The 18,781-nt window shown below is 35.0% G+C and overlaps 1 protein-coding gene across 1 annotated transcript in view; it reads left to right on the forward strand.

Annotated features, from left to right (window-relative positions):
• Window positions 1-18,781, forward strand: part of LOC123245939 (complement factor H-like) — an 80,557-nt gene that overhangs the window by 31,237 nt on the left and 30,539 nt on the right. Inside the window, exons 7-11 of the mRNA XM_044674908.1 lie at window positions 6,884-7,063; window positions 11,631-11,807; window positions 13,775-13,948; window positions 16,137-16,319; window positions 16,515-16,697. Coding sequence (XP_044530843.1) covers window positions 6,884-7,063; window positions 11,631-11,807; window positions 13,775-13,948; window positions 16,137-16,319; window positions 16,515-16,697 — 897 coding nt within the window. The remainder of the gene's footprint in view (window positions 1-6,883; window positions 7,064-11,630; window positions 11,808-13,774; window positions 13,949-16,136; window positions 16,320-16,514; window positions 16,698-18,781) is intronic.

Consider the following 18,781-nt stretch of genomic DNA (forward strand, 5'->3'; position numbering starts at 1 on the left):
CTATTGCATTAGCAGTTTTTAAAAACTCTATTTTATATCTGTTTTCAAAAAGCAAATCAGGCTGTAGAGATACCAAGAAAAGTGAAGATGTATAAAAGTTGAATGGAAGGCTTTTGCTATCTAGGAGTATAGTTCAATTTCTTATCCTGAATTTGTAATATATCATGAGTTGAGGAGAATGAATTACACAAACAAAAATAGGGAAGAGAGATTATGATATAAAAGGAGAAGCTACCTTAAATGAAGCATGGTGCAAGGGAGTAAATAGCACTTTGGTTACATGGAAAGTACCTCTCAGGACTGGGGGAAAGGGAAAGGAAATGAGAAGAGAAAGAGAAAAATAAAGGAAAAATTGTATGAATGCTTGAAAATACTAAATTATACTAACGTGCTAAGTTTGGAATCTTTTATAATGAATATGTTTGATCATTAGAAAAAAATTTTAAAGAAAATCAGAAGGTAGCCTATCCCTTTCTCATCCCTATCCTAAAAGATATCATCATTCAATCCATATCTGGTTTTGTTCTTTCATTCTCTTTGTAAGGTAAGATGGATTTCTCTCTTCTACCCCTGACTTTCTATGATAGTCTTTTGTGGACCTTGGGCAGCATCCAGGGAGAACTTTTCCTACTTTTCTTCTCATACATAGAACAATAGTTGGTAGAGGAAATTTTTTTTTTATAGAAGTAAGGTTCTTAAGCCTTAATGTTCCCAATATATAAAATATATCATAAATCAAGGAATCATAAGGATATTTACTTGAGGTTTGGCCAACTTCTAATATAAAATATTCTGCAAACAAATGAGACTACAGTGACAAATCTTTCAGATTAATTTACTCATTCTATTAACCAGTTCCGTATAGCAAAATAATGGTTTAACATAAAAATACTGTTTGATATTGAATTAGTGGTCTTTCTAAGGAGCTTGGAGAAAATTTTGTGAACTTTTTGGTAAGATTAGTTCTCTCTAGATTAAGTTCAGGATGAGTGGCAAGGGATATAAAGTTGAAGCTGATGTGGGTCCAAGGGATCTGTTTTCAAAAATGTCCTCCACCCTAATTTCTTCTTACCCACAAGAAATTTAATGCACTACATATTTGAACAAAATAATTTCCATATTGTAAGTATTATTTCTTTGGAGATTAAAGTTACCTGCATTCTTCTCCTCTTCCCTGGGATTTAAGATTCTTTGGGTATTATCGTGTCTTCTGAAACACAACCTAGGGAAAACAGATGGAGGGACATGACTTCCAAATGGAATGAAACAGCAGAATCAGAAAGGAAGAAATGTAGAAGACATTTAAAAATGGCTCCGATGATAATTCAGTTACTGTGTCCATAAAAACATTTAATATTTTCTGTGTTAATCATGAGTATAAAAAGATATTAACATCTATGTTATCATTTTTGGTTCAGAATAGTCAAGTTTGGAAATAAGTAAGGATAAATGGGAAGACTAAAGAGATGTACACCCAAACTGTCTGGTACTGGCTAAAAAATAGAGTGGTGGATAAGTGGAATAGATTATGTACACCAAAACAGTAGTAAATGACTAATAATCTAGGGTTTGATAAACCATGTTAAAATGTTAAATGAATGTTAAAATTGTTTTACATATAAATGAAAAATAAAATATACAAAGAAAAGGAAAGCTTAAATAGACAGATTAAAATAATAGACAAGCAAGACAGCTTTAAAAGTTATATTTTGAGGGGATATTATGCAATGAGTAACTGTTTTTATTCTACAAAGTTTTTGTAAATATTGCTATTGTTTTTCTTAATATATTTTAAAATGAAAATATTCTAGTCACAATAGTCACAAAATAGGCCAATGAAAAGATAGAAAGTCAGAGAAATGGAATGGGGAGCAGGGTAGAAACTAAAAGATGAGAAGAAGAAAGAAAAAGTGGAAAAGTTCAAGGATGGGAGAAAATATAGGCACATAGGTAGAAGCCATGAAATGGGAAGATAGAGAAAAAGGAAAAGGCAAACATAAAAAGATAATAAAGAAGAAATCAAGAAAGAAATAGAACAGAAGGGGAGAAAGGAGAAGAGGAAATAGAGGAAGTTTCAAGATGCTTTGTATATTCCACATCCATTCTAATAATCATTCGTGATATTTTTCTGCAGCAAACAGTGCCAGGTGGTAGATATATAAAACTTAAATGAAAGATATCTCCTACTTTTATGTAACTTAAATCCTACTGAGGAATGTAACAATGTGGACTGAATTTTGCAAATGAGAGCAGACAATTGAGTTGAAGCTGGCCTCATGGAACCTAGAGGAGGTTCTGTTTGGGAGAGCCAGTGAAGGACAGAGTTTGGTAAAGATTCTGATTCTAAACTGCCAACAGCCAACTGCCAATCAGGGGAGAAGACATTTAAGCTCTCGGGTGGGCTTAGGGTGGATGGTTGTGGGTGGCTGGGAGGTTCTGGACAGGGATTTAGCGCTTCTGAACCCAAAATTCAGGGGCAGTCTGGAGATTTCAACAGCTAAACCTTTCTACTGAATTCATTGCCAACAAAGAAGATACTGAGAGAGTTGTGCTCCATAATTGACCTTAGTGTCTGGACTCTGGAGCGGGCACTTGAGGGACCCTTCCTTGATCCATCTTATACCCCTTCCTTTCAGTTATTCCCTTGTTTGATAGTTAGTATTAAGGATAGGATATTGTGAGGAGTGGGAGAGGCAGTTTCTGAGTCCAAGCTACAGAAGAAACCAAAACTTCTCTCTTGTTGTGGGGTTCATAGTTGATAGTGAAGTTATCCAAGTTCCCTCCTTCCTCTAAATCTACTATTAACCCTTACCCTGTTATCCTGAATTCCCTCATCCTTATAATAAATATTGATTAGTTCATTAGAGTAGTTTGGGGCTCTTACTTTGAGGGGAGGAAGACATCTTGTGGCTGAGGAGAAGTTGAATACCAAACTCCATCTTGAAGGGCACAGCTACTAGAACTTAGGAGGGGGGAGGCTTGTATCAATATTACTGGCATGTAATTAGCTATTTCTTTATGTGATAATTTGAAGAGAAAGGTCAAAGTCAACCAATAAAGGATTCAGAAAAGGCTTCCCTTAGGAGATGGCAGATGAGTTGAACCTTGAATGATGTTATTTTAGTATTGCAACAAAACCCAAGAAACCTAACTCATATGCGCTTCCCATTGAGGAAGGGGTTAAAACAAACATTGCTGATAAATAAAGTGGTAACCTCTCAGGATCTTTCCTAAAATAGACAAAATATGTATCCTGAGATATTGAAGAATGGATTGTGTGTGGGTTAGTGTGTGCATGTGACTGTTTGCAAATGGCTGCCCGTTATAAAACACTAAATTATCGGATCTCTAAAGCTACTTCCAACTTATATTCTGATTTTAAATCAAGTTAATTGCTAATTTGATTTTAGTGAAATTTGGGATTGCAGATATAGGGCTTAGGAGATGAAATTTTTTAAACAACAAATGCATGTCTACTAATGAAATGTCTTCAGATGACCCTCTGAAACCCTTAGATTTGAGGTCCTTAAAAGGCAGTCTTCATTAGTCAGTCTCTTTTTCTTTAACTAACTTCCATATAAATATACCTATACAGTAATGATTAGTACCCCCAGATCTCAATCTTTAGAAATGTGCCTTTCATGATGAAATTAGATATATTGAATAGGCCAGTTCTCCATGATTATCCATATTTCCCTAGACTTGGACCACTTTAGATGTCAAGTGTGAAGTCACACAATTTAAAAAGGACTTGAAAAACAAAAGTATTGATGAAGATACATGAGAGAATTGGTAATATAGAAAAGGTTTGGCAGTCACTCCATATTGTGGCATGGCAGTCAAATGAGCCTATTCAGTTTTAGACTGCATTAACAGAAACATAGTAGCACTGCAAGAATAAGTATAAGACTGCTTTATTCAATTCTGGTGAATCCTCAACTCACCTTTAGTTCCAGGTGTCATATTTTAAAAACATATAAATTTGGAGGAAATGAAAGGGCTAAAGAAGGGATCGTTATAAGTGCCTCTATTGTGTTTTCTCTCAATCTCATCTTAATTCTTTGTCGTCTGTCTTTTATTAAATTGAAATTTTACCCTTCAAATTTACCAGTGACTTTTCATTGAACAAATCTATTGACCTATTTTCAATCCTAATTATTTTGACCTCTCTGACAACATTTTAAATTTTTGATCATTTTCCTTTCCTTTATTATCTTTCCCCTTCAGATTTTTATGACACTCCTCTTTCTGTGTTCTCTGACTAATCCTTATTGACATCACAATCTTTAATTATGAGAATTTTCCAAGTCTCTGTCCTTTTCTATCTTTTCTTTTTTGTTTGTTTGTTTATAATATAGCACTTACTAATCTCATTGATTCACATGAATCCATTTATCATCTGTGAAAATAAATCTCACTTCTATACATTCAGCCTCTGTATCTTTCCCAAGCTCAAGTCACAAATGATCAACTAGCCTTTGGAAATGTTAAATGAGGTATTCTAGTGGAGTCTCAGACCCAATATGTCCAAAAGAACTAATGATTTCCCCACTCCCAGAGGACTTCCTTCTTCAAAATTTCCCAATAATTGAAGAGTGCACTACTATTTTCCCAGGTGCCCAGGATCACAACCCAGTTGACATCTGTAGCTCACTCTCATCAAGCTTATATAATCAGTCTTTTGTTAGATAATGTCATTTCTACCTTCACACCATCTCTCACGTATATCCCCTCTCCTCTACATCACCACAGCCAATATTCTAGTTAAGCCCTGATCACCATGCCTCAAATCTTACCCCATTTCAATTGGTCTTCTGATCAAAAAAGTGAGATATTTTAACTAAGTCACTCCCCGTTTTGATAATCTCCAGTGGTTCCCTATTCTCCTTAAGATTGAAGATAAAGTTCCAGGGTTTTCAAAACTCTTTACAGTTGGACCTTTCCTAATCTTTCTAGCCTCCTTCCAATTTATTTCATTCTATGAACTAAATAATTGAATTACATTGACTATACTTGTTATCCTCCATCTCAAATGTCTATGCTTTTCTACTTGTTGTCCCCCTTGCAAAGAATGCTGTTTTTCTGGCCTCTGTCTCTTAGTTTCTCAGTCTTCCTTTAAGACAGCTCAACAAATTCCACCTTCTTCAGAAAGCCTTTTCTAGTCACCCCAGCTTCTGCATACTTCCTCTCTTAATTTACTTTTCATCCCATATTGTATATTCCTAGTTATTCTTCCCTTTTTTAGAATGTGAACACCTTAAGAATTAGGGCACTTTGTGTCTTTCTTTGTATGCCAATGGTTAAACTCAGTGCCTGGAGAAGAGTATTTATTTGTTTGCTGAATGGCTGTGAGAGGAAGGGATTTATGTGGAAGAGAGATCAGAATTGTTTTGAGGAACCTCAGAAGACAAAGCTAAGAGCAAGGAGTAAAATTAGAGGATGATGAAGGCAGTGTAAGGAAAAGCTAATACTTAACATCAAAAAGAAGAAAGGCTCTGGCTCAAAGAGTGAGTTCCTAATGAATGGAATCTTCATTAAGTCTTCATTCAGAGACTTAATGATCAGTTGTGGAAAATTTTTTAGAGAAGATTATTATTTTAAGAGGATTCAAATTAGATTCTTCTGAAACCTTTTCCAGTTCTGAAATGTTATTATCCTGTGTTTTCCAGCCCCAAATCCGGTAGTTGCTTGCCTCACTGACCAAAGCACAGTGTGTAGCAGTGGAGAGAAAACCAATTCAAATCCAATAAGTAAATTCTTTGTCTCCAGATTCTCAAGTTGACAGCTTGGTTTGGGGAACTCCTAGGAGTTTGAAGATTGCTTGAGTGAATATCAGAGGTTTTCCATGTTTCCCATGCAACAGTAATGAAAATCTTTCTTACATCTAAATTCCATTGCCAGTTCAGAACTATGACCTGTAATGGGGAAATTAAGACACTAACACCCAGGCTGTCAGATTGTCTCTAAAGACCTGAGAGTTCCATAATGGAATGAAGCCAAGGTTTTGAAAAGGAGTGTGATTTGACCAAGCTGGGAGGAAGGAGGTGTTTGGCTGTGTGGTCCAGCTTTTGCCAAATATCCAGGGAGCTGACAGTGTGGGATATCACTGAGAGGAAGATTCTCCAAGCAACCATCGTGGCCTAGGTTGAGGAAAGGTCTGGATTATCTGTTGGTAGATAGCAGATTTACCTACCTTACTCCCTAGAGCAGGTTTTGGATTGACTGGCTGTTCATTGGACTTATACCTGGTTCCTGCTGACATCTATGAGTATCTTGGAACATCTTTGAACCTGTGTAATGATAAGCCCTCCTCTCTAGCCTCTCCTATTCTAGTTAGAGTTTAGCTTAGTTAGATCTTTAGTTAGTTAAACCATTAGGGCTATTCCTAGTATAGAAACCCCTCTCTCCACTTCATTGGTTTTCCCTGGTTGGTGGGTTGACAGTTACTTGACCAACTGTCATTCCCAAACCTCACATCTCCAAGTGGTTTCTCCATACTATGTCAGTCCTTCCCTTCTGAGGTATGAGAGTGTCCCCAGGTTGTCTGCTAACTAGTTATTCCCCTATTCTCAATATTTCCTTTTCAGACCCAAAGGAACTCCTCTGGCAACTGACTTGAATAATTTAGTAGCCAGTATATGTAAATATCCTCAGGGCTTCAGATTGCAAAAACTAGTCTGAGGATCCCTGAACCTGTAATGAGAAAGTTCCCTATCAATACAAGGAGTTATTAAATGTCATTTAATCTAGGTCAGCACTGAGTGAAGCAAATTGGTGTTTATAAAATATATTCACTTTTCATACTATTGTTTTATTTATTGCCTTCCTTTGAAGACAGTAATGGGCCCATGTCTATATTTGGCTTGTATTCTTTCCCTTTCAGAAACATGTAACCTGAGAACTCTTTTTAATAATGGATTTTTTTCTGATTCAAAAGTACAATACCCTGTCAATACAAATGCAAATTATCAATGTAAAGAGGGATATGCAACAACAAATGGAAAAAAAGAAGGATTTTTCACCTGTGGACAAAATGGATGGTTGGGTCAACCAACATGTATTAGTGAGTCCTTTAATATTTTAATCCTTCTCTTCCTGAATGTAGTTAGGGATAGATCTTCTAGAATACTTCTCTTCTGGGGGGGAATAATTTCATTAGGGGCCATAAAAGGCAGATATTGTCCAGAAAATCATCTTGTAAATGCTCATAAATGTCAAAGCAGGTAGAATAGTATGGTGGGGTGGGAAAATAGTAGCCTTAAATTGCTATGTACTTGGATATCTTATTCTATTCCCTTTTCACCAGTACCTATCTGTGCAATGATAGGCAAAATTATTCACTCTCTCTAGGTCTGTTTTCTGATCTCTAAAGTGAGGAAGGCGGATCAGAAATTCTCTTTAGCTCTCTCTTTAAATGTGTTTATAAGTGTAACTTTTGTGGGAGATAAAAATTTCCTCTGTCATATCCAAATTCTTTCTATACACAAATTTTCTTGCCTTTTACAAGGGCATAATAGAATTAGCCAAAATGAGTGGAGAGTTGCTAGAGATCCATTGTAGATTTTAGATGCCATTGGATTTTGCTATTTATCCAGCTGTACTTCTCCCTTTAGATGCTTCCCAACCCTGGTTCTCCATCTCTATAAAACTGAACACCTATTCTCTGACCTCTCTAATAAAAAGAAAATAAAAGAGATGCTATAAGGGTTAAAATTAATGATTTGACAAAAATATGAGAGAATGTGGTCACTGAAATTATAACACAAGTCAAAAATGACTTTTTAGCAGTTTTATTTACAAAATGGAGGGAAAGAGTGAGGTAGAGAAATTTGAAAGAGGGCAGTATGAGAAGTATGACTTACCACCCTAAAAATTTGCTCCAGCCCCTGGCTTTACTCCAGCAGGGCTCCAGAAGCCCCAGCCTGAGGACCCAGAGGTAAATTAAGCAAGGGGTTCACCCACATGGCCTCCTCCAAGAGGGAGGCCTATCTGGTGTTAAACTCTCTAGAAGTTAAGAAACAGAAGGTCAGCTTTTTTCCACTCACTAGTTCTATATTTACTGTGCCATTTAGCTACACACACAAACACACACACACACACACACACACACACACACACACACACACACACCTTTTTATATTATCAGCCCCTTTTTACACTTTTATCTCATAGTAAGTACTTAATAAATATGCTACTAGAAAAAGCTTAATTGAGATGGAGCTTATTAGAATCACACCAGAGGTTCATTCATATATTTGATAATTTTAGCTTGTGAATACATTTTTTCAGAGTAATAAATATAACAGGCATTTATCTACAATGTTGCCTATTGCTTAGAAGTCTAAGGGATAAATTTAGCTTCAGATTTTAGAGTATAACTTTAACTTAAGAGCTTGATATTTAAATTTTACTTTAGATATTAAAATTTAGCCTTTTTGTGGCTTATCACTAAACATTTCATATATTAATACAAAGAAGTTGATAAATGAATACAAAGCTGGAAGAGCTTCTATCAGTTATCTAGTCCACTCCTCATCATTTCCTTCAAATAGCTGAGCTAAAATTGAGGTCAAATTATCTTAAGTCATTTAGTCAAAATAACAATATTAGTAGGTTCATATTTGGAATTTGAACTCATGTCCATGAGCTGCAAATCCTGTGTTTACTATACTAATGAACACAATAACTGTTATTTCCTGGTAGTAGGGTATATAACATTAATTATGATAAGTATATTCATTCTTAAGTGCATCCATTTTATTAACTGAATGTCAATTACTTTAATTCTCAAATATATTACTTTACTCCTCTAACTCAGTAGATTAATTCTCAGGTTCATTGAATGGCACTTTAGTGCTCTGAAAGAAAAAGTTTATTACACCCAACCTCTTAACATTTTACTAAACACATGACAACCACAAGGATAGTAGATATTTATACCTATAGAAATTGTAAATAAAAGGAGGTTTCTGTTCTTTATGATTTATAAGCCAAGACTACAGGATATAACATAAATAATAACTGCACTCTTTTTTTACTTTAAATTTCTCCTAGAAAAATTGACATTCATATGAATTATCTTCAAAATTCTTTATCTAATTCACAGTTTTAGGATATATAGTTGTATGAAATAAAATGGGTATAAAAGGATAGATTTTAAAATATCATGGTTTTAAAGAGTTTATTGATAGTCCTTATGAAAATGAAGCCACGTGCCTGTTAAGAGTTAGTTTAAAGGGGTCCGCCATTTACCTCTGCCCACCAAGCTGCTTCAGCTGGAAAAGAGAAAGTACCAATCCAGTCCTCCATCTTTATACTTCTGTTTATTACACTTCCTGTCTACCTGATTACACAAGAGGAAACATGGGAAATGTAGTTCAAGGAGCCCTAAATATCCATAGGAAGTTTAGATAAGGGACCTCAAAATTAGTTCAAGGACCATCAAATTTCCAATATCACATTGCCTCCTGATGATCCTTGGGTGCTTAGTCACCCCAAGTGATCACTTTACATAATCATCATGTACCCACAAAGGTCTTTTAACTACAATAGTTAGAGATAAGATGGAAATGGAAGAGAGAGAAAGCAAAACCAATGTTTTGCTAGGCGCATTGACAAAAAACCAATTGGGGGCAGTCCCCTTTTGGCATAAAAATGTACATTCAGAACAAATGCATTCAACTCCCCATAGTTCAATCAACTGCACCCCAAAGTTCATTTTGGATCTTCATGATGCAATGTAGGTTCTTCAGGCATCTTCATGGTGCCTTCTCCAAACAGGTTCGTTGTCTGAATTCTGAGGAAATGGCAAATTTCTTACCCTGAAATTACTCTCAAATTTAGACTTTACATTATAGATTATAAAACATGCATTCCCTTCTAAGGAGAATTATACATTCCCCCCTGAAATTACTCTCAAAAGAATTTAAATTTTACATTATAGATTATAATACAGACATTCTGATTATAAAACATACACACACCTCTGAGGAGAATTAATAACTCATTCTCCTCCAAAGAGGGGACCCCAGATCAGCTAAGGATACATGGCTGAGTTATGGGGTTGTATGAGTCAATTGGCAAAAGAAATTTTTAAAAAAGTCCAAATAAAAGAGAAAAAATAACTTGTGAATGAAACGTAAAATATCAAAGTCTTGTGTGCAAAAATGTAAGGAAAAATAAACTTATAATAGGTCCTTGAATCAAGGTCCAATTAAAGTGATTTAAGCAGTTCGCAATTACCCATTCAGGAGCCATGACTACAGAAAGTTGCCACACTTATAAGAGAAAGAAAAGGACCAAATTTTGTGTAAAAAGGGAAGTGTCTTTCCCTAGTTTGATATGCCTTGACTTCTCTGGGATAGGGAGAGCCAGGATTATAGCTGGCCTTTGGCACTTTGAACTTGGTGTTGAAGGAGCTCAGGGTGAGACCTCAGATTGCTTCCCTTTGAATTGTCACGTGGGTAAGTTAGGCTGATTCTCTTTCTCTTTTCTTGATGTTTCTGGGGCTCTAGCCTCAAGGAGGCCTCCCTTCTTAGAGGAGGCCTTGTGGCTAGAAGCCCTGTTTAATTAACCTCTGTGCCCGCTCTGCTGGGACCTCTGAAGCCCTACCTGGTTTGAGTCTCTGGTCCAGGCCAGAGTTTCTCTCTCTAATTTTCCCTACCTTCAGCCTTCCTAATTGTAAATAAAACCACCACAAAAGTCATCCTGACTTGGGCCTCTTATTTGGAATCGAGTAATCCATCCCTGGTGACTAAAATTAATATCCAGTCCAACCATAATCTTTATAATTCCCATTTTCCCCCTTACAGAGTCTAATTGATATAAAAACTATGTACTTTGGGAAACATGCAGTTGAAATAACTCCTAAAATAGATTCCTAGAAATTCATATATGTAGGTTGTAAGGGTTGAATTAGCAGTTTTGAGAAAAATAAGAGAATAGCTTTTAACAAATTTTAATATAGGAAAAGAGGTATATAGGAAATATAGGAAAGAGAGAGATTGCCTAATTCCTAAAACTAGCTATAACTATCTATAATTGCCTATAACTACTTATTACTGCCTAATATTCCATATAACTACCTGTAACCATTTTCAGAGAAAAATCCAACTGATCAATAACAAGCACCCCACAAAGTTCCAACCCAATCCAGGCCAATCCAAGACTGAACTTAATCTAGTGTTTTTCCTAAGATCCACTCTGATCAAGCATGTAAAGACCCCTCCTCACCAACTTCCAACCAACCAACTCCCAACTGCCCTCCAACTGCCAGCACCTAACTCCCAGCAACCAACCCCCAGCAACTCACTCTGGCTGCTTTTATATCCTTTTATTACCTCACTTCCTATCTCTCTGGTTTCTACTTTCTGTCACTGTGGGCTGATTTATCCCTAAATATCTCTATGGTAAAAGAACTACTAGGTATCCTATTAAATTAAAACAGGAATAAAGAATTCCCTTTTACGAGGGAAAAATTCAAAGTGCTTCTTTTTTGCTTAATATATGGTAGTTTATTTCATTTTCTTTTTTGAAAATTTGGAGTGTATGTCTTTCTGTGAAGTCTGATTTGCTGAGATGAAAATATGTGCAGTTACATCAGAGATAATGTTCTTTCTTTTTTGGTTTAGAAATTTGTAATATTCCACAATTTGTAAATGTCAAACAAAAAGGGAATAAGACATTTCTTAAACCTAAAGAAAGATTAGAATATGAATGCATGGATGGATATGACTTTGGAAATGGGCAAACGACAGGTTTCAAAATATGTCATGATGATGAATGGCCTACAGTGGTTGAATGTTATGGTAAGTTACTTTTCCTGAACTCAAAATAAACCCAAAATGTTTTATAGAAATTCATGGATAGGTAGATTCTATGTGCTAATGTTTTCAATGAATGAAAAAACATTTATTAAAGACTTGAAGATAGCAATGAGAAGTTACAAGCTCCCCTCTCTCAAATATATCACATTCTAAAATGGAGAAAACCTATGTATGAAGTTTTAGATATAATACAAGTAGAAAGGACTAGCAGACTTATAATTCATATTCAAACTAGAAGTTAATTCATCTTCTTATCATTTTCACTGATAGAACCATGTATTTCATAAATTAGACCACCTGACAACATCAGTATTTTTTAGAAAGAACTGTGTTTTCCAAGTTTTTGGCCTGTTAATCAAGAAGTAAAGGAAGTTGCAATATCCAAAGAGGAGGTTGTCAAGCCAAATTTCTACAAATAATTTATCTCTTGTTGGTGATAGAAAGCCAAGAATTAATGTTCAAAATAAAAGCTATTTCCTACAGATTTGTAATTGATAAGAATGAATAGACTTTAAAAACTCTTGCCTTCCATCTTAAAATCAATATTATGTATTAGTTCCAAGGCAGAAGGGTAGTAAGACCCAGACAATGGGGATAGAGTGGATCATTATCAAAATGTCCAAAATGTTTTGTTCTGGCTCTGTTAGGTAACTACTAATATCACTTGTAACTTCTCTAGACTTCTTGTTTAATCTCTTCCTGAAGTCCCTTCAGCTACAAGGAATTGTAGGTGTGGCAGACTTGGTAACTGCCAGCCACTTAGATTTCACTGATGTTTATTCCATCTTTGCTAATTAAACTGTCTTTATTTTTCCTTTTAAGTCATTAAGCTATTGTAGTTGGCATTAGAAATTACCAAACCATTCCTATTTTATGACTCTTAAGTAATACTGTTTTGTATAAAACAGTCAACTATCCCTTAAATATGTGATTTAATTGCATTTCACTTATTAGTATGGTTTCTCAAGTCTTGAAAGTGGTATAGAATACTTTTTCAGTGAAAAAATATGTCCAATTTTATACATCAGTGGTTTAGATTATGTCTAAATACAATTCAACACGTGAAGCATCATAGAAAATGAATTTTCACAAACATATCTTTCAGCATTATACAAAATTATTCATTTGAAGGAGAGTGTATATATATATATATATACACATATATATGTGAACATTTTATATGTAAGACTATATATTATAAAATGAGAGGTTGTGGTTTTGGATTTCCAACTAAAAATTGGTATGTGATGTTTTAATTTACTCATCAGTCAAATTAGGGAAGTTGAACTATATGATCATTAATTATAAAAACTTTCTTTTCCTTTTAAACAAACCTAGAATATTATATTTTAAATAATAATCTGAGGGGGCAGCTGGGTAGCTCAGTGGATTGAGAGCCAGGCCTAGAGACAGGAGGTCCTAGGTTCAAATCCAGCCTCAGACACTTCCCAGCTGTGTGACCCTGGGCAAGTCCCTTGACCCCCATTGCCCACCCTTACCAATCTTCCACCTATGAACCAATAGACAGAAGTTAAGGGTAAAAAAATAATAATAATAATCTGAGCCTTACATTTTTTGGACAGTTTCACTAGTTGATTTTGCCAACCCTAAAATCCCACAGTGAGTCATTCAATTCCAACTAAATCATACATAAGTATCTCTATGTAAATTTGTTTCTTATGCATCCTCTCTCTTTCTACCTGCTTTATTTTATCCAATCTAATTTATTTAAGAAAAAGTGACATTTATTTGCCTGCTCTTTACCAAAATGTCTTTATGTGAAATTACATGTTATTTAAGTAGATCATAAGCTCTTTGAAGGTATAGGAACTATTTATTTTGATAGCCACTGCTTGAAATGTTATATCATAATAAGTTACTTGCTGAGCAAACACTAAAACTTCTGAAAATTAAAGCACTCAATCATTTTATTTTTACTTTACTTTTAGAAAAAGCATGTAGACTCCCTATTCTACATGAAATGGAACCTGATCTCAAGAAAGAGAAATATAAAGTTGGAGATGTATTGACTTTTCGCTGTTTCCCTGGATTTAAAATAGCTGGACCATCATCTGTGCAGTGTTATAATTTTGGATGGTCTCCCAGGCTTCCAACATGTAAACGTAAATATTTTTTCTCAAAATGGTGCTAGCAAGGATGGAATTATTGAATATTTACCTTGGCACAACTTTTTAACTTTGCTGTAGTTTTCATACAGTATATTTTAAGTCAGCATAGAATCATTTATATCTTTTTTAGTTAAGCAAGAGGACAAATTAAAGTACTGGAAAAGATGTTGTATGGACATTCTTAATTAAGAGGATATTTCAACATTTCAACTTTGACATCTCTAGAGAAAAATGCTTCTCCAGAGAAGCTAGTGGCAATTGTGAGAAGTTTTCATGTCTATATTGAATGTGCAAGTTAGATTTCTTATTGTTTAATGCTCTATGGGAATTAGAGGATATCATAGGAAATATATCATAACTAGTTAACATCAAAATGTTCATATCTATAATTTAAAATCTATACTCATTACACACATAGGCTAAAATATTCTATCTTGTGTTTTCCTTTCTTCTTTTTTTAAATGCAAAGCTCCCTTGCTTTATCTCATGGCCATGGTGAATTTTTAACATATGAAAATATCGAGCACAGGTTCTGTTTTTAAAATGTGGTTGTGGTCAATATAAGCTAATGAGAAAAAGGCAATAAATTCTCATAGGAATCCAAGAATGGAATCAAAGATGCTACATGAGGGGTTTCATTGCACTAAGATAAAAGCCATCTCTTTGCATAGGGGAATAAAGGAAGAAAAATGGGGGATTAACCAAGGGACAGAGTGTGAACAATAGATTATGAAAAGAGATTCATATTGAATTGTCTCAATTCTTTCAGTAAAATATAAGATGAGACCCTCATGTGAGAAACCTTATGGAGACAATGGTATGGAAGGCCTGAGGAAACTAAAGCAAATAAGGAGGGTGGGATAAAAAATTGATTTTAGAGAACTAATTGCCTTGCTGTAGAGAGGGCCCAGTTGAAATTAGATCATAATTATTAGAAAAAAATCTAGTTAGCATGGTTACATTATTTCCTCCAGATTTATTGAGTAGCTTATGGGAAGGACTGGAGAAAACCTATGGTGGGAGTAATCCACAGTTGTAAAAGTATTCAGTGAGACATGATTACCAATTGGACAGAAAATCAAAAAGTCCATCACTCTGCCAATTTAATAAATATGAGCAGTGAGTCTGTAGTAATGAAATACATATATTATTCTGGCCTAAGTATTTTTCTTGTTTATCTGAGATTAATAGGATTGGGAAAGAGTTCAAAGAATGAATTTTAAGGTCAATGTTAACCTATTACAATATAAACTTGTATAAATGCAGAATGTTGATAGAATGATTTCTTATCACTGGTAGGGCAAGGGACTCACTAATAATTGGGAAGTTATTCAATGATTTGTCAGTACCTGTATAGGTTTATTAGTCATTTATTTTCAAAAGCTATCTAGACCAGATCCCCTAAGTCTATGAACTCCCTCTAGTCATGATGGAAATTGATTTCTTATTTGTATATTGTTCTTGGATTCCTAGATGGTAACCAACAGGTCAATTTGGAAAGTTGATAACTTGCCACAGTCATGGTTGAATATAAAATTGACACTGTGTAGAATGACTTCAAGGAAAAGCTAAGCAAATAATCACCAAAATAAATGTTAATGGAAGGATTTGAGGAAGTCCCTTGTGCTTCTCATGTAATATCTGGAGAGGCAAGACTAGGTGACTGTAAAGGCAGATGCATTTGAAATTGGTTGAATGACTGGATACATAAAAAAGTATATTGACAATTTGACATCATCTTAGAAAGAAGGTGCTAGAAGAGTTACTTCAGGGATCTGTGCTTACTCTATACTCTCTAGAAGTTTTATTAGTGACCAGTAGTACTCATTAGAGTAAGCATACTAAGCATACTCTGTTTACTATACTCAACTAAGATAGTCTACTTATGAAATTCTCAGGGAACATAAAACTGGTCAGTGTTGGTGGATAACACATTGGATAAGAAAATCTAAGTGTGGTTCAGAGAAAAGAGTTCTAGATCCAGATCCAGAGGATCCAAGGTCAAATTCTAACTCTGCTATTTACTTTTTGTATATTAGGCAAATCACCTAAGTTCTATGAAGTTCAAATGCAAAAGGAGTGATTTAGGCTTAAAGAACACTGAGGCCTCTTCTGACTCTAAATCAATGATCCAGTAATTCCATATCATTAAAAAGTTAATTAAATGGCCTTTCTGTTATAGAGGAAGTAAAGTGTTGTGAGCAACCACCAGAAATTTTGAACGGCACAGCTAAGGACCCAAAGAAGAAAGAATATTGTTATGATGATGTAGTAGAGTATGATTGTGACCTTGGATTTGTAAGGAGAGGACCCAGGAAGATACAATGCAATGATGGAGAATGGACAACCTCACCTACTTGCATCGGTAATAAATTCTAAATTCTATTTTAAACAGCTCTTAATTTTGTCCATGGGTTTTGTGTGTGTGTTTGTGTATGTGCGTATATGTATATATAAATATATATGCATATGTATGTGGTAGGAGGTATATACACATGTATAAATATATAGGATTTTTTTTGAAAAATAATTTAAACATATTTATGTATAATTTATATAGAGGAAAAAAGAAGATGTGCAGAAGTGCCTGAACTTGTCCATGGTTATATTCAGACTACTACTGATCTGTCATATTCTCATGGGTCTTTGGTGGAATATGGCTGTGTGGAGAATTTTATAATGGTTGGAAAAAAGACAAGCACATGTATTCATGGAAATTGGACAGAGCCACCTACCTGCATTGGTAAATAAGACTTTTTCAGTTAGAGATTTGATGTTGTTAATAGTTTTATTGTCAACAAACATGTACATTCATTTGTGATTCTTGAAAATTATATTTGCAAAAATCTTCAAAGATATAGTTAACACATCTCTTTTCTTCCACTCTCCTCACCTATATCCATTTTGAGATTAATATAAATCTATACCAAATTATGTGTATATATGCTTGGGTGTATATATGTGTGTGTCTATGAGTGAGTGTGTATTCAGCCTCCCTATATCTGATTCAGACAAAAGTAAGTTTTATGAGATCACTACTCCCTCTATCTACTTACTTATGTTTGTGTACTCTACATCTCAGGTACCCTTCTGGTGTGAGATAAGTTTGATGCTACCTCTTAGTTACCTTCCTAATATAATACCATTTCTTTCTCATTTTCTTTTGAAAGAATTAACACAGAATAAAACTCCCCAAGGACCTTTGTTATCTTTTTTTTATATACGTATGTTTATTTTTTTTGAATTATTTTATTTTTATTTTTTTAACATTTATTAATATTCATTTTTAACATGGTTACATGATTCATGCTCCTACTTTTCCCTTCAACCCCCACGATCCCCCCACCCATGGCCGATGCATATTTCCACTAGTTTTGTCATGTGTCCTTGATCAAGACCAATTTCCAAATTGTTGGTAGTTGCATTGGTGTGGTAGTTTCAAGTCTACATCCCCAATCATGTCCACCCCAACCCATGCGTTCAAGCAGTTGTTTTTCTTATATGTTTCCTCTCCTGCAGTCCTTCCTCTGAATGTGGGTAGTGTCTTTACCATAAATCCCTCAGAATTGTCTTGGGTCATTGTATTGCTGCTGGTACAGAGGTCCATTACACTCAATTTTACCACAGTATATCAGTCTCTGTGTACAGAGTTCTTCTGGCTCTGCTCCTTTCGCTCTGCATCTGTTCCTGGAGGTCTCTCCAGTTCGCCTGGAACTCCTTCAGTTTATTATTCCTTTTAGCACAATAGTATTCCATCACCCGCATATACCACAGTTTGTTCAGCCATTCCCCAATTGAAGGACATACCCTCCTTTTCCAATTTGTTGCCACCACAAAAAGCACAGCTATGAATATTTTCGTACAAGTCTGTTTATTTATGATCTCTTTGGGGTACAAACCCAGCAATTGTATGGCTGGATCAAAGGGCAGGCATTCTTTTATAGCCCTTTGAGCATGATTCCAAATTGCCAGCCAGAATGGCTGGATCAGTTCACAGCTCCACCAGCAATGAATTAATGTCCCAATTTTGTCACATCCCCTCCAACATTCATTACTCTTCCCTTCTTTCATTTTAGCCAATCTGCTAGGTGTGAGATGATACCTCAGAGTTGTTTTGATTTGCATTTCTCTAATTATTAGATATTTGGAACACTTTCTCATATGCTTATTGATACTTTTGATTTCCTTACCTGAAAATTGCCTATTCATGTCTCTTGCACATTTATCGATTGGGGAATGGCTTGATTTTTTATACAATTGCTTTAAATTCTTGTATATTTGAGTAATTAGACCCCTGTCAGAGTTTTTCGTTATAAAGATTTTTTCCCAATTTGTTGTTTCCCTCCTGATTTTGACTACATTGTTTTTGTTTGTACAAAAGCTTTTTAGTTTAATATAATCAAAACCATTTAATTTACATTTTGTAATCTTCTCTAACTCTTAATTGGTTTTAAAGTCTTTCCTTTCCCAGAGATCTGACAAGTATACTATTCTGTGTTCACTTAGCTTGTTTATAGTTTCCCTCTTTATATTCAAGTCGTTCACCCATTCTGAATTTATCTTGGTGTAGGGTGAGAGATGTTGATCTAGACCTAATCTCTCCCATATTGTTTTCCAAATTTCCCAGCAGTTTTTGTCAAATAGTGGATTCATGTCCCAAAAGTTGGGCTCTTTGGGTTTATCATACACTGTCTTGCTGATGTCATTTATCCCAAGTCTATTCCATTGATCCTCCTCTCTGTCTCTTAGCCAGTACCATATTGTTTTGATGACTGCTGCTTTATAGTATAGTTTAATATCTGGTACTGCCAGGCTCCCTTCCTTCAC

Source organism: Gracilinanus agilis, chromosome 4 (genome assembly GCF_016433145.1).
Source record: "Gracilinanus agilis isolate LMUSP501 chromosome 4, AgileGrace, whole genome shotgun sequence".
NCBI lineage: Eukaryota > Metazoa > Chordata > Mammalia > Didelphimorphia > Didelphidae > Gracilinanus > Gracilinanus agilis.